This window comes from Zosterops lateralis (assembly GCF_965231275.1).
Source record: "Zosterops lateralis genome assembly, chromosome: 4".
Lineage (NCBI taxonomy): Eukaryota > Metazoa > Chordata > Aves > Passeriformes > Zosteropidae > Zosterops > Zosterops lateralis.
Genome location: NC_139765.1, coordinates 18,444,155 through 18,468,413, shown reverse-complemented (window position 1 = coordinate 18,468,413; position 24,259 = coordinate 18,444,155). Strand labels below are relative to the sequence as shown.

At 36.5% G+C, this 24,259-nt stretch overlaps 1 protein-coding gene across 2 annotated transcripts; it reads left to right on the top strand.

The window, feature by feature from the left end:
* The first annotated feature begins 679 nt into the window (after positions 1–679).
* Positions 680–21,920, top strand: NUP37 (nucleoporin 37). 2 transcript variants are annotated; one of them, XM_083860436.1, is made up of 10 exons: positions 680–747; positions 2,267–2,486; positions 4,091–4,215; positions 5,203–5,275; positions 8,840–8,934; positions 16,798–16,888; positions 19,067–19,248; positions 20,135–20,185; positions 20,596–20,689; positions 21,584–21,920. In XM_083860436.1, the coding sequence occupies exons 2-10, from the start codon at positions 2,331–2,333 to the stop codon at positions 21,695–21,697; spliced, it is 981 nt and encodes a 326-aa protein (XP_083716562.1). In that variant the 5' UTR covers positions 680–747; positions 2,267–2,330; the 3' UTR covers positions 21,698–21,920. The 2 variants fall into 2 exon arrangements, with proteins under 2 accessions (XP_083716562.1, XP_083716563.1); XM_083860437.1 differs by lacking the exon at positions 20,135–20,185.
* Positions 21,921–24,259: the final 2,339 nt, after the last annotated feature.

Genomic DNA, 24,259 nt, shown 5'->3' with positions numbered 1-24,259 from the left:
AACGTAGTGCAAATTTGCCTTTAAACTTGTTCTTTTCTGAAACAAAGTTTCCTAATACCTCAGTGACAGCGAAGTTTCAATATACATTCCATTTATTTCCAGAAGACAACACTCAATCTTTAACCTTTTTCCATACAGCTGAAGCAGAGCCCACAGCGCGTTTGTTTTTCGGTTATTGGCACGACTGTAAAATGTGAGGAGGTGTGGGCAAGGAGAACAGAAGACACCGGGAAACAAACACTACTGCAACAACAACTTCACACTCTCCAAAACGATTGAGGGGGACAACCCAATTTCTAATGTGAACGTCACATCGGAATCAAAGAGGATGAAACAGGTAGGCTGCAAGTCAGCGTGGGGCAGAGTAAAACCTCTCCGGAGGCTCATTTTTCTCCTCACCCGGCGAGCTTTCCGAGGGACCGTACCTGTCGCGCCCAGGGAAAGAGCCCGAACAAGCCAAAACCCCTGCGAAGCCACCTCTAACTCCCAGTAGGCAGAATCGGCATTACCATTGCCGCCAAGCGCTCCCGGCTGCGGCCACCCAGTGGCCCCGCCGCCGTGCCCTCAGCACGGTCCCGGAGCGCCGCCGCTGTGGCTAGGCCAGGGCGCGGCGGCCGCGTTCAAATCCGCCGCGCGGCCCAATGGGCGCGGGGCCGCTGCCCCGGAAGCAGCCGCGCCGCTCCCGCCGCCCGAGGGCGGGCGCTACCAGGGAACGCCGGGGCCGGTGCGGGAGCTGGGGCTGCGGAGGTGCGTGTGAAGCGGGTCTGGGCCGGGCTGCTCCCGGCCCAGGGGAATTGGGGCAGCCTGACTGGGGAGCAGCAGCTAGGCCCTGAACGGAAAAAGAGGGAGTAGGAGGGCAAAGGATGCGCATGGATGAAGGGAGGTAACGCGCACGCACTGGGCTTAGTTGCCCTAATCGCGTTTCCTATAGAAATAAAGATAATAATACTCTTGGTATTTTTAGTCTGGTCCGGTGACCGATAATGCAGGCTGGGAAAGTTGGCGTTGTTCAGCCTGGAGGTGAGAAGCCCGCGTGAGGAGCTCATAGCGCCTTCCAGCATCTTAAGTGGCACTACAAGGAAGCCGGAGAGGGACTTTGTCAGGAACTGTAGTGAGAGGACGAGATACGATGGATACAAACTGAAAGAGGGGAAACTTTAGTTACATATGAGGAAGAAATTCTTTACGATGAGGATGGTTAGCCACAGTAACAGGTTGCCCGAGGAGGATGTGGCTGCCCCAACCCTGGCAGTGTTAAAAGCCAGGTTGAATGAGGCATTGGCAACCTGGTCTAGTGGGAGATGTTCCTGCCTATGGCAGTGGGGTTTGGAACTAGAGGATCTTTAAGGTTCGTTCCAACCCTTTAACATTCTGTGATTCTATAATGGCTTGTGTTCATGGGAAGCCTAAGAGGAAGAAAACTATGGATAGGGTTAAAACTTGCAATTGGTTTTAGGAGCAAAGCTATGCAAGTTGTATGGCTAAAGTATTTATGGTAATGTCTGTATGAATTAAAAATAAACACACAGCTATGAGAGCCTCTCTGTGTTCGAGTGATGCCTCTGTCAGACCTGGCTGGCTCCCAAGGAAAACGTTTAGTCTTGGATGCTGACACCTTCAGATCGTTTACACACCAAAATCTGTCAAAGGTCTGAGATTTCAAGCTAGTTTTCCACATGGTCTGTAGTTAAAGATCTGATTTCCCAAAAAGACATAAACTAATGTCAAATCTGTACTGGGACTAGAAGGAATTGATTCTAAATCAATGGTATATCTTGGCCTCTTGTGTTCTAGCACAGAAACCTTACTTTCATGAAAACTAGTTGGATGCACAACAGTGTTTTCATTTACAGTTTTGCAGTTAACTTGGTTCTTAGTTAGACACACTATCTGTAAAGAGGTAGACAAGTAAAGAGAATTTGAAGGTAGCAATGTATTGTTCCTTGTCGTTTGGTTGAAAACGTTAAAATGCTGTCTGACTCTTCTGGTGTGTGCAGTTACTTGGTTTTTTGTGTTGACATTAGGTTGCCAAGGGTAGCATAAAATCTGCAGTTATTGCTGAAGTCTGTAAGAGACAGTTTTGAATGTATGTTAGTTTAGTAAATATTTTGATTGATGAAACAGGCTACATCTAATAAGCTTAAGTGCAGCTTTTGTGTTCTTGAATGTGTTGTAGGATTTCTTTATTTGCTTTGCCACAAATAAATTTGTGCCACATTTATTTGTGCAAATGAGTCATGTATGCTTTTTTTAAATTTTTGTGTAGGAATGTAGATTTTCATCCTGGAGAAGACATCACTTCTGTGATACTTTGACTTAGTTCACTGAAAATGAAGCAAGATTCTACTAGAAACACTTCTTACACTGTGGATTGCGAAGATTATGTGCACGTGGTAAAATTCAATCCATTTGACAGTGGAGATTCATGTTCCCTCATTGCTTATGGTGGCAACAATTATGTAGTTGTTGGGACTTGCAGATTTCAGGTTAGTCTGTGTTATTGTTGTTTTTGTTAGATGCTCCTGAAACTGATCTTGCCAGCACCACTACTTGGGGAAGACTCTGGTCACTTTCCTGTTTCCTCCTCTCCTTGTGGTAAACAAGGGAGAATTTTACTTGTTTATTACACTAACAAGTTTAGAATACTTGTTCTTCAGGAAGATATAAATATATATATATGTAAAATACACACTGATACATCTATGCGAATTTATAGGTATTTCTTTTTAGAGATGAACTGTAGAAATACTTACCTAAATTTTTTTATCCCAAGATTTTTTACTAGATCTCCCTTACAGACTGTTGGAAACAGTAACATTTCTTACCATGAAATTATTTAGAGTTTTATGTGAAAATTTTAAAAATGTAAAACACTGAGTATTGTATTTTTTTATACTGGAAAAGTGTTTTTCATTAGATGGGATTTTTTGCCTGGATGTTTGACAATCAAATGGAGACAATTGCTTGGAATTTTTAAGTTTTTTTCCTTCATCTTGCTTCTTTATTATACAATATTATTTTTGTAACTTGTCTGTTATGAATAATAGCATAGCTGATATTATTATTATTACTATTATAATTGTTATGTTATTGTTATTATTGTTATTCCCCATGGTCTTACTGTTGGAAATTTTCTGAGGAGTACCTAGTGCTAACCACAAAAACATACTGACATTTGTGTTGCTCTCTACCTTGTTTCTGGGGTATGCCTTGAAAAGGAAGTAATTAAAATTTTGACAACCACTGGCACAAGGTTTTTTTTCTATGATTTTCATATCCTCCCTTGACTTCTACATGTGGAGTCTATGAGTATTTCAGAGTAGGAGAGGTAAATGTTATTCTTTCTTCTTGCTGAGAAGCATTGAAAAACTGTGGGTGATTTCATGCATTCTCTGCTTGGCCTCTACATTATATAGAGGGCATACAGAGAGGCTCCTTGTCTTAAAGCAGAGTTGTGACATAGAGAAAATTGTGTAGGAATATCCTTTGAGCTGCTCCATTGTATGTTCTGAAAACCTTTAAAAGCTTTTTAGAGGTCAGCTTATTGATGGGAGTCCACAATCCCACCTCTTGTTTTATTTTCCTGTTAGTTTGTAATTAGGATTAGATGACACAGGGCACCTTTTTATCTCCTGCTCTTTGAGAAGCAATGCTCTGGAAATGACAGCATTTTTCCATGGTGTAAAAACAACTCAGAGAGCAGACACCTTAAATTACATGCTTGCTTTTGTTCCCATTGCTTCTTCTCACTGCAGTGTGTGCTAAATAGCCATGCTGTTTTAAGTGGCTTTAGTTGTATCTGTGAAGATACTACTTGTACAGAGAACGATCTCAGCATCTTCGTAGCTCAGTTCTGATTTTTCTGCTCTTCATTGGCCTCTGACTTGAGACTGCAATCATTTAATGTATTTCTAAGTATTTAAATATTTCAATGTTTTCTGTATGTTCCAGGTTTTCACTTTAAAGGTGTTATGATCTGAAAAGTTCTCAGTATGTGTAATTTTGAAAGCCTTTTCATTAAATAGCCATTTGATCTGTCAAAAGTCACCAAGACATTATTCTGAATCAGCTAACTGCAATATTTCTGTAGGAGGAGGATGCAGAAGTGGAAGGCATGCAATATAAGACACTAAGAACATTTCACCATGGAATCAGAGTTGATGCCATAGCATGGAGTCCTGAAACTAGACTTGATGCTATACCTCCCCAAATAAGGTACTTAACAATAAACAACTATAGTGAATCCTTGTCTCTTACCTGTTTTCCCTAAGTCCTTAATATTGGACTGTTCAAAGCTTATGAGTGAAGCTCCTTAGAATTCACTGATGAAGTTTCTGAATTCTTCAGTAGAACATTTTTATTCTTATAGTCTTTTTTCTGTTGTTCATTTGCTTGTTCTTTGTTCTACTCCTTGTGCCCCTTGACTCTCTCCCCAGTGAACAAGCAGTAAGTAACTTTTTTTTTTCATTATTTTTATGGACCTCTGACATAGTTTCTTTCTTTGTACATCTGTGAAGAAGCATTTCTTTTAAGAGCTTTAGTAAATGTGGAATCACTTGAATGGACTCCTTTATAAAGCTATTTGTAGTAATTTGCATAGTAAGTGCTGTGTTTCAGAGTAGATTAGATACTATTTGTGAGATCCTTTGAGGTGTATATCTAGAAAATCTAGGAAGATAGTTAGCTGTTAAATATGGACTTCTGAATTAAAATGTACTCAGTAGTTTGTATGATTCTTCAAAATTACCGTAGTTGCTTACTGCTCCATTTTTGTATAGTCTTTTGGATTAAAATATGTTGAATAGAAATTGGTTTATGAATTTTATATTTCAGTATTTTAAAACACTGATAATGAGGGTTGTTTTTTGGGTCCTACCACTAAACTTCTTCCAAGGAAAGTTTCAGCAGCATTTATGAGATATTTCAGATAATTGGTAATTGATCCAGATTTAGCTTTGTAAAATGTCTTGCATTTCTTTCTATGAATAAGTATTCTTGGCACTTGATGCACACTGTTTTACAGATAAGCTCCAGTTACAACTCTTCTTGTTGCCAAAGCAGAAAAGATAGATGCTTTTGGTTATTTTTTCAAAATCTGTTTTTTTCTTTGCATTTTTAAAATGAAAGAAAACTGATAAAAAATCAACTATTGCAAGGTTGTTTGACTGAAGGGCCTGGGTTTTTTTTGTCTGTTGGGTGTAGGTTTTGTACTGCGGCTTCTGATAGGAAGTTAAGGCTCTTTACTTCCGACTTAGAGGACAAGAATGAATTTAAGGTAAGGGCAGCTAATGTGGTTTTTAAAAGATTATTTAGTTTTTAGTGAAGTCTAATCTTCAACTATCCTTCTGCACCATTTGTGACAGAGCCTAGATCCATCATCTCTAGGGATAATCATTGTATTGTAAATACTTTTCTGTCTTTCAAGTGGGAATAACTGTAATTATCACCTATATGATTTTCTTATTTTCCTTCAAAATTCTTCCTTTGAAGCAATGTCCCAGTCCAAGTACTACTGTTAATGAGATATTTGTGCTATCCAGTTTGAAGTTTTTTTGGTGAGGTCTTAGCTAACAATAAGCAAAGATAATTAACAAAAAAAACCCCAAAAACTGGGGGAGAGTCCTCCTTGGCTTTTACTGCTTTAGAATATGATAATGCCTGTTTTGATGATAGTGGCTTATTGGGTATCAAGGAGAAAAAAATAGGCTTTTATTTTTGGCATGTAATTTGTTTTAGTAAGACAATGAGATTTGTCATACAGAAATTAGGTGAATTGTGGCTGTCATCTATGTGGCCATACTGATAACAGGATGAATAAAGGCAGGGCATAAGAAGTAGAGAAAGATGCTACTAAATGTCTTTAAAAAAATGCTTTTTGTGTTGCTTCATACATGCACATACTTTTAATTTCCTCCTTTCAGTGTTGGTCATCTTATGTGATTTTGCCACTAAGTAGTAGGATAACTGACATAGTTAGTCAGCTTGGTGGGATTTATGACAAAATAGTTATGAAAGTTCTTTATGGTCTTTGCTTGTGAGTTGATGTCTGTCATTGCATATTAAAGTTATCTACTTATGTAATATGTGCCAGTTCTGTGAATTTCAGACAACAGCTTTTAATGTTGAGCTGTGAATTAAATCTTTTAACTCAGTAGAATGTAAAGTTTCTTTAACATTAGCTAATAGATTGATAATTATTTGAAACAATGAAACAATGGGATAAATTTGGTGCTACAGACTCTAGTGAGCTAATTTAACATCTAAGTTCTAACTTTCTAATTTATTTTGGATTAATAAGGCCACAAGAAAAAGTGTGGTCAGCAGGAGTAAGGAAGTGTTTGCCCCTCTGTCCCTGGAACCTTGAATCCTCTGTTCAGTTTTGTGCCACTCAGGGCAAGGAAGACATTGAGGCACTGGAGCATGTCTAGAGAAGGCAGTGGAGCTGGTGAGGGGTCTGGAGCAAAAGTTCCATGAGGAGCAGCTGAAGGAACTGGGTTTGTTCAGCCTGGGAAAAAGGAGGCTCGGGAGGGACCTTATCGCTCTCTACAACCGTCTGAAAGGAGGTTGTAGCCAGGTGGGGGTCAGTCTCCCAGCCAACAAGTGATAGGACAAGAGGAAATGGCCTCAAGTTGTGCCAGAGAAGGTTCAGATTGGATATTAGGAAAAAATTATTTTGTAAAAGGGTGGTCTAGTATTGGAACAGACTGCCCAGGGAAGCATTGTGTTCAAAAACCTTATAGATGTGGTACTTAGGGATGGACCTGGCAATGCTAAATTAGTGTTTGGACTCAGTCATCTCAGAGGTCTTTTCCAACCATAACGATTCTATGATTGTTTGGTACGTATGCAATACAAATAAGAAGTATTGGCCTGAATTTAACAGTAAAACTATTAGCTTTGTTTATGCCAGCTCCACCACTGAAATTAGCTGTCCAAGAACTTTATTAAGGATGTACTCTGGCTGAGGAAAAGTAAAATACATATTGTTACTGAGTCGGGCTTGGTCTAATGTTAAAAATAATCAGAAAACAGCTACAAATAGATCTTATTACCTATTAGTGAGGAACTCATTAACAAAAAGAAACAATGTGGACTAGTGTGTTTTATGTCAGTAAAAGCTGTCTTTGAGACTGTCTTCTGGGGTTTTCTGATAGAAAGTGTGGAAAACCCTTTCTGGCAATCAGTTTAATTTCTTATATCTGAACAATCATTGTACTCTAGATTTCTTGTCAAGAAAATCAACACCTAACTCTGATTTAAAGCATGTGCAAAGTCCCAGATGTTCACAAATTCTCGGTGAGCTATGCTGGTCTGGCTTTCAACAAATTGTGATACAGTGGCTTCTTATTAACAGTTAACTGAAACCTCAGAAAACCCATTTCATAAACCTGAGGTTGAACTCACATTGAATACATGGAAAATTTTGAATCCATTATACTGTGCACACTTGACATGCGGGCTCTTCAGGAGAGGTCCAGAACATGGAAACAAAGCTGAAGGAAGTATGTGATTACGTTCAGAATGTAATCTCCGAACATTTTGTCTTCTATAGTAAACAATTAGTACATGTTGCTTCTGGAGGGATAGATGGAGTAATCTTACTCTGTTTTCCACGTGGGAAAACTATCTTGATGTAAGTATCAAAAAGGAACTTGAAGCAAACATAAGTTTTCCATTACTTTGTCGACACAACTAATCCAAAATTTATGGGTTGGATCAAGCCGAGAACAAAAAAACAAAAGGTAAAGTATGACTGATGGATCTTCATGAAACCTTTTTCTTCTTTTGAGGTTTTCATTTGGAAATGAATTATGGCTTCCTTGTCCTGCTTCACATTTTGCTTAATAAAAAGCATATTTCATCAGAATTGTAGAAGTAAAATGGGGCAGGATATTTGAATTCAGAATACTGAAAATTGTCAAAAGACTTGGCATTCTGTCCAAATAGTTTAGCATCATCTTAGAGCCTATTAGTTCTAGTATAATCCATTATGTTTTAATAAAATAATGACTTACTGGAAAAAAAGAAGCTAGATGCTGAAAATGTTTCTGTACTGAATTGATGAGGCATTCTTAAAACTTTTAGAGAGGGGGATTTAGTTCTTGTGTGTGGTTGAGATTTTTTTTTTTTCAGCAGTTCCTCAGAATAGCTGCACTTAAAGGTGATGTGGTTTTTTTTTCAGAAAACTGTGGAACTTGTTTTCATTTCATGCAATCTCTCGGTCTCATGCTGTTATCAAAAGGATATTTTTGTCTCATTTTTATGATACCTTGCTGGGCAAAACAAAAGCAATTGTGCCTTGACACTTGATCAGTGTGACTGAATAGAAGAGGGTAGAACAGTAACAGATATGTCTACACATGGACATTTGCTAAAAATTCTGTGAGATTTCTGTCAAAAACACCATAGATGTATTTAATGAGAGATTCAGAGATCAGAGTTACATACCAGTAATCAGAATTCTTTAATGTAGGTAGATGATTCATTTCCTGGTCATTCTTCTTTTCCTGAGATTTACTATCTTCTACCTTCAAAATTCAGTGGTTGAAAAAATGATAAAAAACTCTGGTGTGATTCATTAATCTCTGTCAAGCAAAAGCATCAAACTGACCTCTATGCTAACTACAAGGAGTAGTAGGGAGGTCTTTTCACCTCCAGTATGAATCTACACATGAATTAGATACTTTAAAGAAATCGGATTATCAATTAAAACCTTTTTTACCTTCTATTAAAGTGATAGTTTTATCTTAATAAACATCTTTCCATTAGCAGGTCTGTTAAATATATTGGTGGAACAGTCAGCTCTAAGGTAAAAGTATGTCTCTTTTCTGCTCGGCAGACATTTGATGGCCATTCAGATTACATTAATGATCTGGTCTTTGCTCCCAACGAAGGTCAAGAAATTGCAAGTGTAAGTGATGATCACACCTGCAGGTATGCATTTTGTTCAAAACACTACTGAAAAACTAGTATTGGACTTCTTATATCTGAGAATGTTTTCTATATCCACTTAAATAGATAAGAATTTATATTTTCATTTTTAGTGTTCCTTCATGGCTCTCTAACAAGACTAGTCCACTAACAAGACAAGAAATGGACTATTCTTGTTAACTTAGGTTGTGGACTGGCTTTTTGTTGTGGGTCATCTTTCTTCAAGGCAGTATTTTGAACCAGCTAGATTCAAAATGAAGAAAACTGTTGTCTTGGGTTTGTATACACTATTTTTCCCCCTTCTGGGATAGGAATAAAATGAGAATAGGAGAGAGCAGACATGCATAGCTCAGCACTGAATTATACAGATCCTCTCTATCCTGTCATCAGGTGGGTCAAATTTAAAACCAGTATACATATGTGAACTTTTCCATTTACCCAAACGTATTACCCTTACCAGGGGGTGGGGTGACATAGCCTGAAGACAGCACCATCCTAATACAGTGGTACTGGCAGCTGAAATACCATGATTACAGCTGCTTCAAACCCAGGTATTTGGATATTTGTAACTGGAAGTAGAAGGGAAACATGGTTGAATGCTTTGAAGCATGCTGGGTAAAGGTTTTTGATGCAGGAATTTGTCCTTGTCAAAAGGTCACCCATCTTCCACTTCTGGTAGTGTGTCTGAATCTATTAAGCTGCTCTTTTTACCTCTCCAGTGCAGTTGGAGAGATCAGAAGGGCAGCTATTGCAGGCTTTTCAGGTCATTGCAGTAGAGCAGCAAGACAGCTGGGAAAGCATCATCTTTGACTTTCTTTACTCTGATGAGTAGGCAGTTTTTCCATAGATGTGTAGTCAGTATTTCCAACAAAGTCATTAGGAATGAAAAATAGAAATGTATGACTTACCTGTATCTTGTTCTGATTTATTTTCTATCCTTGATTTCTTTGTTAAATCTAAATTCAAATTTGGCTTATTCAGCAAAAATCTGTTTCACTGTGGCCTTTCCATCTTTGTTTTATGAAATGCTTAGCAATCCTGAATGAGAGAAAACTGTTTTAAAACCAGTTGTCTAATTGATACTAATTTAAAAGGAAATAAAATATATGTAATTAGTATATACTAACAAGATTTCAGTTTAGTAACTATGAAAGACATTTTATGCCATAAAGTCTTTGGTTAAAAGCCATGGGAAATAAGTAGGATTTTTTTGGCTCCTTGAATTCTTATTTTTTCCATTCCCGTATATGGGGCATGAAGACTTTTTCTATTGAATTTAAAAGTTACACTTTCAAAACTAATGGAAAATGCATTCCTTGGGACTGACTTACCAAAATCATTCTTTACTTACTCTGTAATTTGCTTCAGTAGTAATGTAAGAAGAGGAATAATTCTTCTGTCTGTACTGAATTTCTATCCTGAAATTGTTCTTAGGATACAAAATCTGCTAATGCCTGTGGAATAAAGTTCTAGAACAATTAGTACAGTTTTGAGTTCCACTTTTAAGTCTTAATAAGGTTTTAAAACAACTCTTAAGTATGTACTGACTATATAATAATATGGTTAGGTCCTCCCTGGTTTTCACTCAAGAGAAAGTTTAAGTTCATCAGAGACCTCTAAGGAAGTAAGATTTTCAGTTTTCATCCACTAAATAGTCTTGCCACAAGCTGCTGCAACTGTGATATCTCAGAGTGGAGTTCAGTCATTTTGGTTGGAGGACAGACAGTGTAAGTTGGATACTGGTTATATCCAATGTTCTTACCTTTAAATTGCTGCTGTGTCATTCAGGAAATCTTGTTATTTCTTGCACGTGGTCTTCATTGGCCTTGATCTCACAACTCAAAACTTTTTTCAGCTGTGAAGTAGAACTGCACTAAAAATGCTCTTGCATAAAAATAATTGTAGTGGTCATCTGTGTTACAATAGCTTTAAGGAATATTTCATTTGCTTCCTTGAAATAATAAAGAACACTTCTTTGAACATTTGTATTAAGCATAGGAATCTGTGCATCCCACTGTGTTAATGAAATCTGTGTGTACAACTCCTTGTCCACCACTCTTCCAAAAAAATTACTACTATCTTTATCATAATAACTTGGAAACACAGTCTAGGAGTCTGCACAGATTCAGATGTACAAATCATTTTGTTCTGATACTTAACAAAGCCAAAAGATTGTGGGAAATACTTGGAAAACACCGTGAGTTCAACTGACACTCTCTGCTGTTGGTGGTTATAGACATTATCTGACATTTCTGGAATTACTTAATGCAAAATACCATCCTGTCAAAACTCACTAATGTCATATCCATGCTAAAAATGAACCTCTTGACTGTCAAAAGATTAATTCAATCTGATTGATAATCACCTCAGACTCCCTCCTCATGTTGAACTGAAAGGTTATTGGCAGTGTCAGGCCCTTAAAAATACCAGCACGGCAATTTCTTCTGGTCATCGAGTGCTGGAATGGCTTGTATTTTAAAAAGCTGAAAAAGCTGAAAGAGACTTTCTCTCCCTCACCCTCTCTTTTTCTTTTAACTATTTCTTAAACTACATTCTCTTCCTCTCTTTTAGAGTGCAGAAGAATGTATAGTTCAATTATCTTCCACATTGTCTGTGAATATACTTGCCCCTTGATTCCTTTTGAGTTCTGTTCATTTCCTTAGGCCATGGCTCATGTCACTTCGTAGAGGACTTTGTGAATTTATCAGTCGCTCTGAAGTTCAGCCTTCACTTTTGCACATAGAATAAATGCCAGTCCAAGAGAAGATTAGTTTTGCTCCCTAAGCAGGGATTAAGGGTAAAGGATTGATGTCACTGAATTAACTATAGTTAACTATATAGTTAACTAAATTAACTATAGTTTTAGAATATTTTGTGTGTTTCATCTGGCTTTTGGGGGGTTCATCTGTAGCATATTTTTTACATGGCACTCTCATGCCCTAGGTAATTTGTGTAGATTTTTCTCTAGACAATATGAAGGAAAGCCAATGGTAACTCCTGGAGGGTGCTTTTTTTGGTTCTCGTTTTCTTTAATGTATTGCCAGCACACATTGCACTTCAATCTTACCTTGATTATTCAATAAATATTTCAGAGTTTGGCTGTATTGAAAAGTGGTCATTATCACTTATTTCTGCCACCAAAACCATATTCTATTTGCATCTTCCCATTCCTACTGCAGTCAGGTATGGGTTTCTGTCAAATTTTTTATACAAGTTGTCTTATTTCATGTTGGTCTTTCTTCATCTGTTTGTATGATTGGATTTTCCAGTGTCTCTTCATATAAGAAAATTCATACCAAAATACTTCCTCTTTCTGAGGTATGCTGGTTACATTTTATCAAGCTAGTTGTGCATTAAAATTTACGAAAATAAAGAAGTCTTGAACTTTTTTCAGAGTCCAGTCTTTGAATTTGCACACTTGTATGCATCCCTGTATGTCCCCCAGATGTAGTCTTACAAAATTCTGTTTTATTATACAGCCACCATGCAAGTATTAACCAATTGCACTGTATTGGACAGCAAGAATTAACTGGTCTCCTGTCAGCTTAAAAAAAAAAAAAAAAAAAAAAAGCTTTCTGGATCAAATGTTTGGAACATTATTTCAGTCTGGTCTTAATAAACTTTTAGTTAGGAAGTCTTCAAAATATGAGGATGATCTAAAAATTTCCTTTGTGACACATTATGGCTTATGTTAAGAGTCACACAGCCCTAGAATGTAGTCTAGGCTATGAATTGTTTTTAAACAGAAATCATTGCCTTAGATTTGTTTAGAAGCTTTCTGTTTTAGAAAGCCATCAGCAGAATTGATAGTTCTTAGTAGCAGTCATACCACAGACGCATTTAGTTTTATATCTACATTGGGAACAATAAGCTGATAGCTCTTAACAGCCATTTTTTATTCTAGTTGAAAGGACAGAACTGAAGCTTCACATTTTTTTCCAAAGTGCTGCGTGGTCTCTGGTTTTGCATTAGATAACTTTAAAGGTATTTCAGTAGTAGTAGTAGAAATGCGTACTTATTGGACTTAGTTCTGAGTGTGCATGGCCTGAAATGTGTATTAGTGAAGTGGAGATACTGCACTGCATATCCTGCCTCTACCAACACCGCAGAGTATAATTGCAGCCCACAGTTAGCAGTGAGAAATAGATCAGAGCTGGTGTATCCAAGTGGGTATTACAAGAAGCTTGAGATAGCATGTTTTTTAATGCCAAGATCTGAACTCCAATTGCTAGTTCTTCAGAAACAGTGACATTTCCTTTGATCACCAAGAGAAAATAGTGAACATGGGTCAGCTTTCTGAAGGAATATTTGTACATTCCTTCTGTGAAAAGACTTCATAAAAACTTAAATTCTTTGTCAGTAAAATAAAATTAATTACCAGAAATTATCTTGAATATTACACCTTTCTATTCTTCTGACCAGACAGGAATTTCTACAGTTCCACTTCAGCTTTTATGTCGTACCTAGTATCCTCCAGACCTGTGATAGCCAAATCCATATGGAGTTGGCAGAAGACGTTAGAGAAAGCCAGTGTTGGTTGTATTCTCTGCAGTATTTCTCAAATTTCTCAATCTCTGCACTTTCACGTTCCTTTTCTGAGATCTTCTCCTCACTCCTTGTGCTCAGTGAGGAACAACTTCACTCTACTTTTGTGTGATCTCAGGAACAAGAATCTTGCCCTTCTTCGTAGTCCTCTAGGCTTTTCAAAAGTGATAGAATTTTTCTTGCACATCCTCAACAGAATATGTCTGATGGAGAGAGAAAGAAATGTATTAAAGTTAGATATTAAAAAAAAAAAAAACCAACAAAACCATGTTGGACATAAGTAATCTTTGAGTAATGGCTCAAGTATAGTTGATCATGCTTCATGGTTGGGAATCAGATGTCAAGGTTTGTTCTAGCCCCCACCCACTCACTAAAATTGTTTGAAATCTTTTGTTGGAAGAATTCCCATTTTTACATCCACATTCTGGGGATTCAAAAGGTGCCTGAAGATTGCAATCTGGTTTAGTTTTTTACTATTGAAAATTATTATTTTTATCCAGTTAGCAGTTGCTTCTGCTAGTTAGAATTATTCATAATCCAGAAAATTAGAAGATAAAATAAGGATCATCTCCATTGCCACAAGTTTTCGGAGTTCTAATGTGGTACTTTGCCAGGTGTAATAAAAGTCCCCTATATGATGAAATTACTGCACATATGCATCCACATCCATGCATACAAGATATAGTTGATACAATGGAATTTGAATATCTTCAAGCTATGAGATAACTGCAGTTTTCATTTGTTTATTAGTTACAGGATTTGAGTGACAAGAGAAATGTCTAGTATCTCAAGAATTTTCTTTAACAGCAGTTGTAACTATCTGTATTTAAGTTGGTTTACATTTTCTGAGTGCTGCAGTAAATAATTTCTCAGTCCTTAGTTACTTAAAAAATAATTATTTTACTGAGAAGATTACATGTTGTTCTTGAGACTATATATCAATCTGACTTGGGCACTTATTTCATCTGTGTTTATTCAAACTCTCCAATAATTTTTTTGTGGAGATTTTTTTTAAATATGAGAAAATATACCACAAGCTCAGTGACAAGTCTATGCCACAATGGTTGGTGGGAAGAGAAGGAGTAAGAGAGTGACACATTGCAAGGTTACAAAAAATAAGGATGTTTGAAGAAAAATAGACAGTATTTTACTTTGGTATGAAATCTTGGGAGTATTAGTAAGGTTTCAAGAGCTTTGAATGGGAGACAAAATCCTCAGTCTTTTTGGATTTATTTACATGATAGGAATGTGGACAAAATGGGTGGGGGCAACATTTGTAGGTGATCAGGTTATGATTACTGAGTAGTTTACTTGTTGAAAATCAGTTTGGCTAAATTTTGGAGGTTTGCACATTTTTTACTTGGGTTTTTCACAAAGAAATATTGAAAAGAGTTAATTGAACACGTGTAATTGTATAGATATGATGCCTTCAGACAAGGATCTATTTTGGTATGTATTGCCTGGTTTGTATTTTGAGGGTTTTGATTTGGGTTTTTTCCCCCCAAAACTAAATTATTTCAACTTTGGTATCAATAAAGAAAAAATAAAAGAGGCTTTTATCCCTTTTCCTCCCTATACTGTTTGTTACTAACAGTCCTGTCATTCTAACAAAGTAAAAATACAAATTTGGTAACTTTATAAATAACAAAGTTATTGAGGTAAAAAACATAAATTTCTGTCTCAACACCTAATAATATCACTCACTTCAGGGAAGGAAACATAATGGCATATTCCTTTTGCCAAAATGATTCACCATCTTCTGTTATATCATAATTTTCTCCCTGCACAGTAAATACACATGGGAAGTGTTGATTTGGCTTGGACAAACCTACAAGGCAAAATTTTTGGCAGTAGAAGAAAGTATTGTATGTTTCTAAATTACCTAATCAAGTAGATATTTCATTTTTTAATCACTTGTCAGGTTTTTGTTTTGACTTTTTTTAGTAAGGACACTGATTCTTCAAGATTAGAGAGCCTGTGTTTTCTACGGAGAGAACAAATATTTGATCTACTGTGGTTTGGCAGGAGAAAACAACATTGTTTGTTAAATATATTTACTTTATTGCCATATATTTTGTCTAGAGTTATGATGTATTAGTTATGAGGTTTTTTAAATCTCTTAAATGTAAGGCTCTGTGCACCCTGGTGAGATATAAACTGAAAAAGTCTGGAGGAAGTCAGCAAAAATCCTCTAGAATAAACAATAATAGTACATAGCCACTCATCTAGCTCAAAAGACTGGGCAAAATGCTACTATAAAAATTGGCAGTTCCTCAAGTTTTGCATGTCAGAGAGGAAGGATATATATGTATGTTTTGGTGTCCAAATGCATATAAATAGTTTGTGGTTCAGACTGATGTTCACAACTGTGATGTCTTTGTCCTACAACTGAGCTATTGATTTTGTAGGAAGAGAGAGAGTTGAGCAGTGGCTGTGAGGTAAAATAGACTTAGTTTTGGTTTTGTTGCATTTTAGAAACAAAGTAGTGTCATGGCTCATTACCACTTGTATTGAGCATATCCAAAGAAAATTCACCCATCACCTAACCTAGTTTGATGTTTCAGCATACACTTTCTTGTCAATCCACATTGACCAAATACTGTTGATTTTTAAAATTTTTAATAGCTGCCAGATAAGCACTGTTGGGTGTTTCTAGAGGAAAAGGTTAAACTTGCACATATGATTTATCAGTTGAAAGTTCTCCAAGACCCTTTGTTGGCTAGTGTTACCTCTGCCACAGATCCTTCTGTTTGCCTTAGCTTCATTTCAGGTTTCTTATATTTCTATTACTTAATCTTGTCCTATCAGGAAATACTGGAAACTCCTACATTAGGCAGCCAAAATACTTTAATAAAAGGTCTTGCCATTTCCATGGCAACATGGATGATTTAAGTTGTTTGGTACCTCACTTTGGTTCCTTGTTTTAACTAGACCAACACTGACTTTCGTGCTTTTTACTGCCTTACTGCTATTTATGGTATGGTACAAATGCTGTAGTGTTGATTTACAAAAAAATGGGAACATCTCACTGAGATTTCATGTCTAGATAACTAAAATGTCAAATTATTTGAATAGTTAAATAAAGGCTCTGCCTAGCTCATCAGTGTTAAAATACATCATCTGTAGCACTGGCCACTTTCACACTGACTTCTTCAAATGATACAGCATGAAGGCTATTTCATTCGGTCACTTCCTCTGTGAACATATTGAGGCACATATTGAACATATTGAAAGTTAATGTATTTACAGTCAAATGGCAATAGTTTAGTACTTTTTTTTTTTTTTTTTTTTTTTTTTTTTTTTTTTTTTCTCTCTCTCTAGGGTCTGGGATTTGGAAGGAAATGAGAAGGCCCATTTTGTTTTACGTTCTCCTGGAATGAGTGTTTGCTGGCATCCTGAAGAGGCTTTTAAGGTTGTGGTTTTCAGCTTTTCTCCCTCGCCACCTTTAAAATAACAGGAGGGGGGACACACCTAAAGTGTGAATCTTTGATGCTGCAGTAACATTAAAGTTTGAGGACCTAGTTTACACTGTAACTGGATATTAGTTGGATCTGCTAATGTGAAGTGACTGTAAATTAATTTTCATTACCATTCTTGTCATTTTACCCTCAGTCCCTTACTCCTCTCGTCAGAAATAGTCCTTCTTGATTATGTACATCAGTTGCTGATAACTATTCTGCTGATTGCATATTAACTTACAGATACTAGAGAAGATCTTGAGTTTTTTCTCAGTCGTGGTAACACGGTTCCACCAACAGAGACCCTTTATAGAACATGCCAAACTTTGAAAAGTATCTGTTTGAAGTTAACAAGGGACTTCTTTGTTCTTGTTCTTGCTTGAAGTGTATGAAAAATGTTCTGAAAAATCAAATCAAATAGACTGTGATTTTATACTTATCTTGTTATTGTACTGGGGAGGATTAATCAGCTGGTATGTACCCAAACATCCAGCTTCATTAATGGTCTAGTCCCTGCAGTCTTGGATTTATTATTCCTATTGTGCCTATCAATAACTGCCTTAAGCAGATACAAATGGTTGTTCAGGTTACCACAAAAACACATATTTAAAACAGAGAAAAGCACTCAAATAAGATATCAAAATATTTACACAGCAGTAGGGAAGGAGGATCTCTAATCTCATCACACTTTCCACCAATATCAATATCTGTCCTTCCTAAGAAAGGAAACTGTTAATTAAGAGAACTGTTGCTTCAGAATTTAATGGGTTAGCTGCTGTTTGCTACTGGGTAACTTTGGTAGCACAACAAAATTAATAGGTTTTCCCAAAAATATTGCAATAGTATGCCAGTCTTAGATATTATTAGTATGTCTTTTCTTTGACCATTATCAAAGACAGGCACAGAATTGGTTTTTTTTAATAAGAAAAGCCCATTCCAAAAGCTCATAAAACTTGATAGACTTAGTTCTTGCTGAAAAGCTTTTTGCAGGTCGAAGCACTTACTGCACCATGACCTTTAGATTGCAGGAAAGCAATCTAACTTTGGTGACAGTTCTGCTTTTCCAAACAAACTGGTATTACTGGAGTATTTTTTTATGCTTTTTTGCCTTTTTAAATTATTTTTCATGACTATCTGAAAACCATTTCTTCTGATGAAGAAAAATTTCATTTCATCATCTGGGCATTGGAAGAGGTTGCCCAAAGAAGTTGTGAAGGCTCACTCCTTAAAGTGTTCAAGACCAGGCTGGATGGAGCCCTGAGCAGTCTGGCCTAGTGGAGGGTATCTGCCCATGGCAGAGGATTGGAACTAGAGGATTTTTAAGTTCCTTTCCAACCGAATCCTTCTGTGATTCTATAATTTAATCAGGAAGCTTTTTCTACAATACTTTAAAAAAAAACTGCTTGAGTGTATTACTGTTACAGAAAAGATTTAGATAAAATCTCTTGTTGCAAACTGTTACAGAATGAAGTAAGAGATGTTACATAAAATCAGTAAGAGTGATTCTACAGATTCTATAGCCACATTAATTAATACTTTGCTTAGAATGATATAATCATTTAGGTTGGAAAAGACCTCTAAGATCCTCGAGTTGAACCTTTGATTGAACACCATCATATCAACTAAACCATAGCACTAAGTGCCATGTACAGTCATTTCTTGAACACATACAGGGATGGTGACTCCACCACTTCCCTGGGCAGCCCATTCCAGTGCTTGACAACCCATTCTTTTTTACAGCACTGTGTGTGAGTCAGTTCTTTGTACTCAGAACAGAAGCTGTTGAATGTTATTTTAATAACTTTTTGCTGCATAAAAGCACAATGCTTTGGTGGTTGTGAATTGGTGTTTCTAACCACCAAAATTATACACATAGATATCTATAGATACATAGAAATAAAATAATGTAATCATTATGTAGTATAGCAGTGTAACAGTAGTAGAGGTTAAAATTATTTTATTTATTGGTTAATGAGTGTTCAGGAGAAAGTTTTCTGGCATGAAGTAAAAACTGTAATTCATTTAGCATTATTAATATTTACTTGAATGTATTCTAGGTTCTTATAGAGTAGAAAAAAATTAATTTCCATTACATGCTAAGTTTACAACATTGTATGAATTTCTTTTAACAGCTGATGGTGGCAGAGAAGAATGGGACAATACGATTCTACGACCTGATTACACAGCAGGCCATTCTCTCCCTGGAGTGTGAACAAACACCACTGATGTCAGCAGACTGGTGTTTAAAAAATACTCTTAAAATTGGAGCAGTTGCTGGAAGTGATTGGCTGATCTGGGATATCACTCGCTCCAGGTATTTTTATACCCATGGCATAGGTTTCTTTATTCTCTCCCTAATCAGTGCATGAGGAAATGCAGGTACTTGGCTAATGGAGTATGGCAGTCAAAGAATCACAAATGGATCAGGTTGGAAGGGACTACAGTGTGTCATCTGGTTCAACATCCCTGCTCAAGCAGGGTCATCCCAGAGCACAAGGCACAGGATTGTGAATATCTTCAGTGCAGGAGACTCTATACCCTTTCTGGGCAACTTGTTCCAGTGCCTGGTCACTTGCAGGGTAAAGACGTTCTTCCTCATGTTCAGGTGGAACTTCCTGTGCATCAGTTTGTGCCCATTGCCTCTCATCCTATTGCTTGCGGCACGGAGCAGAGCCTCGCTCCATCCCCTTGACACCCTCCCTCCAGATACTGATGGACATCGATGAGGTCCCCTCTCAATCATCTCTTCTTGAGGCTGAACAGGCCCAACTTCCCCAGGCTTTCCATGTAAGAGATGCTCCAGTCCCTTACTCATCTTTGTAGACGCAATGCATAAGCTAAATAAATGAACAGTTCTCAGGAATTACAGTAGTGATACAGACTATTTCATGGTGTTCTTCATTTCATCTTTATCAATATTTTCTGTTAAAAAAATATTGTCTGTCTTTTTGTCCATTTGAGATAGCATCTCACAGTGTTTGTGTATGTGTTTGTTAAAATTTCATTCCAAGTCTTAAATAGATAACTATTTTGGAGTTTTCCTACTCCAAATTGAGATTAAAGCTGCAAGAATGCTCTGGTTTTCCCCCAGCTGCCTCACAGAGAGTAGGCAATGTGTCCCCTTCACTGTACTTTTGGTACTTATAGTATGAGCTGTAATTGTTTGCAGAACAGTTTTTTACCCTGAATGTCTGTTTTAGTTATCCACAGGATAAGAGACCTGTCCACATTGATCGAGCCAGATTATTCAGGTATAAATGTTGTCTCAATTTTGTGGGGTTTATCTATTTAAATCTATGTCTATGCAAACAGGTGTGAGTTTAGTAACCTGGTTGTGTCTCACTTAATTAAGTCTTTTTTAGGGCGACTGGGTCTATAAACTTTGTGAAATTTGTGAATGACTCACATTTAGTATATATGTGTTGCATTCATGTGATACTTTTTTTGTTTTACAGCCTTGTGCATATGGGGCTGTGGCTGGGGAATAATTTCCAAACTAAATCACTAAATCTATTTCTCTGCTATTAGTTGAGCATGTGACATCTTCACACAGTTAGTCCCAAGGGAGAGAACTCAACTTTGTGTGCACTTCTGCTGGTATGACAGGGATATTTGGAAAGTACCTTCATTTTATTCATAGGTGGATTCATTTTATTCGTAGGTGGTCCCGAGTGAATGAAAATCTGTTTGCAACCACTGGATATCCAGGAAAGACAACTACTCAATTGCTGGTTCATCATTTAGGACATCCCCAGGTAAATTTTTGACTGGAGTTGCATCTGTTCTCTTCAGATCAGACTCATATTACTCAAAAGCTACAATTAAAAACTAGCCCAAACCATCTAGAGCTGCTGTTTGGTGTACTTTTTTTTTTTTTTTTTTTGGTTGGTTGGGGGATTTTTTTTGGTGGTGTTCTTTTGTTTGTTTGTTTGGTTGGTTGGTTGGTTTGTGGCATTTATGCTAAGGAAAACAAATTTGCTGCACACCTAAACTACTATTCTAAAAGCTGCTTGAGAAGGGAGAAACCATTCTAGAGAATTATAACAGCTTGATCTATATATTTTTGTTTGCTTTGCTGTATCAGTTTTAAGGGGAAGAAAAACAGCTTTAACCTGGTATTTAATAAATCTGGTAATATTTCTAGTTTTAAGAAGGCTAAAAACACTTATTGGTGTATTTTTCTGGTTTTAACTAATTATATTTTAAATCATTAATGAAAATGCAAAGCATAAGAATAATTTTGGTTTTGCTAGAGTCAGTATATATTTGTAATTCTTGCAGTAAAAATATTGCCTCCAAACTTACTAGTTATAAATACATTGAAGTAACAGAAGTAATTTAATTTAAAAAGATTTCTAAGTTTGAGATCATGCCCTTATAATAATAATGTTTATACTACTGTAAAGAGTTGAAACTATTTGTTATTATGGAATATTTTGCTGTATGTTGCTTAAATGTAGTAAGTAGCTACTGGAACTATGTAGCAGATAATCACATTTTTCAGTAGAATTTCTGTTGTATTTTAACTGTATTTAATAAGGAGTATTTTATCTTATTTTTCTATGCAACTTGGTATTCACAGTATAGAAATCATTTATAAAGGAAGTTGTACTGATATTTTTTTCTCTCTCTCTCTTTGTTTTTTAAAGCCCATTCTTACTGGAACTGCAGCTGTAGGATCTGGTTTGACATGGCACAGAACTCTTCCATTATGTGCAGTCGGAGGAGACCATAAAATTTTCTTTTGGGTTACTGAAACATAAAATAAGCATTTGCCTTCAATATGAAACTTGACATCATAATGCCTTTTTTCTAGTAAAATTAAGAAATATACTCTTTGTAATGGTTTTCACTTGGACAACAGAAGAAAGAAGCAAGCAAGATATAAATAATTTGTGTTTGATTTTTATCTCGCAAGTACAGGAGCTTTTGTAAAATTGGTTATCATACATCTGGTTCCTGGTTATTTCTATTAAAATAAAATGTACTTTATAAACATGGTATTTGGTGTGAAATGAATTTTTAAGGGTTTTTTAAGAGACTTTGTGTCCCAGCATCTCAGTCTGACAATCTCACTCAGTTAACAAAGCTCAAATATCTGAAAGTGAGCAGAGTACCTACAGAAAGAACACCTCTCTATATTAACTTTCCCAACCATGACTATCTTATAAGAAAAAAAAAAATGCAGTAGTGTACTGTCATAAAATGTTGTTCCTGGATGTTTTTTAATAAACTAGTTACCACTACTAGAGAAGAAGCTAATGGTAAAATCAGAATGATAATTTGAAGCATTTTTATTTCTCTAAAGATGACAGAGGGGTTTACTTCAAGCCTGTCAAACAGCATAGTGAGGGTTTTTTTCTGCTCACAGCCTTTAACTTCCAGTCTCTTTACAGGAAAATCAAAGGCATTCTGCTTTCTAGGAGTATATTTTTCCTGTTCTTTCCCATACAAGACCCAGAACTGAAGTAAAAGAAGACAGAGATACCTCCTATCTTAAGTATCTTTTTTGCATGCTTTTGCAAGTGAAGGGATGTCAGCATGTTTTAGCTAGTGTAACAGCTCCTTTTTAGCATTGTAGCCATCCTTTTTAGCTGTAGTTAGATTTTAAAATATTTGTTTGTTTGTTCCTATTTATGTGGGACACACAAAACCAGTTCAGAAGGAGGACATCAGTGAGTCACTTTTTGAAACCTAAGACCATATTATATTTCTCATAATTCTTTATCCTTGAGAACTTTTGCTTTCCAGCTGCCACCAAAATTTACCTAAAATGAATATAAAGTTCCTTTTAAGTTCCAGTAGACTGGTGTGTGCCTAAACTGTAAAATAAGCAGATGTTTCAAGATAAAGGTGCTCTAACTTGTATCCATTGTCTGACCAGAGATAGCAGCCTTAAGGGGAGGTTTAATTCATTTACAGCTAAAAGCCTTGGTGGGTCTGGGAGGAAGGATTGGCCTGAAGCACTGTTATCCTTTGGGTGTGTAGTGAAACTGAAACAGATGTGGGTTTTTCTGTCCTCAGAGCAAACTTCACAAAGCTCCTGCCTATGCAGAATATATCCACTATACTCAGGATCCTTTCAGACAAGGGCATTTTGCAATAGGTATGTGCAGGTGATCTCACCCTTGAGTGAGACTTTTTTGGTTCAGAATTGCTTAAGACCCAAGAGGGCAAAGAGCAGAAATTCTTGTGTTCTATAGCTAATTTAGAAACCAGGATGTTTGTTTTTCATACTCCGTTTTTAAAGACTACTTAAAACTATTTACCTGGGAATAATCTTGCCAAGTTCAAGGCTCTTAATTTTATACTGGAAAGAAGTAATATGGACATTTTAAATAAATAAATAAGAAAGACCAGCTAATGTTTGTAGCATGTTCTCTATGCTCTTGTACAGAACAAAATAATTATTAATCATGTCATGTTGCCTTAGCACACTACTTGGAAAACTGACACTCAACAAACCATTTTCAGAGAACTGCAATGCATTTATCATTTAGTTTCCATTTTCTTTTGGTTTTTTTTAAGAAACCTACATAATACCTAACATTTGCATTTCTCAGTCTATTTAACTATGAAGGGTTCATAATTCTCTGAACTGTTTGCAAGATTTGTACACTTGCAATTATTGAGATTGGCAAATTCTGGCACACTGAGATTACTGAGATTGGGGGGGTTGTTGCTTAAATTCAGTGTAGAGAAAAATCATTGGGGCAATATCAGTTTCATAGACAAAATTTTACTAAATAACCCTTTGCAAGCGTGGATTTAGAAGACTCCATGGGAAATCAAGCAAATGTTAATCCACACTGATCTTTTCAGCTGTTCATTGGACCACCTTACTAAAAATAACTATTGCCCCTTGTGGAGGCTCAGGTGACACCATGTCTGGAAGTTTTTTGGATCAGCTTTTTGTTTCTGTTTAACGTGTCTCTCAGTTATATAGTTATTTGAGTTCTGGGCTGATCCTAACCTGAATGTGGTGTCCTGGGATCTGTAACAGTATATAAGCACACATATGAACATTGTAAGCTACAGTAGCACTTGCCAGTTTTTCTCAGCTTGTGCAGTTTTGTTTTGCAGATGACCCGAGGCTCTAATTCTGTGCAATATATGGAGCGGATCAGTTTCAATGCTTTGTTCTTGCCTTTACTTTTCTGTGTACCGTAATCACAAGTCAGGTATTTTTTACTAATGATGAAGCTAGACCTCTGATCAGTTTTCTGTACACATGGCTCTTCCACTCCAAGTTAGCCTCAGCATCTGGAAAGTTGACATCTTCAAAATACTAATGTTCAACCAAAGTTCATTGGTAACTCTTAATC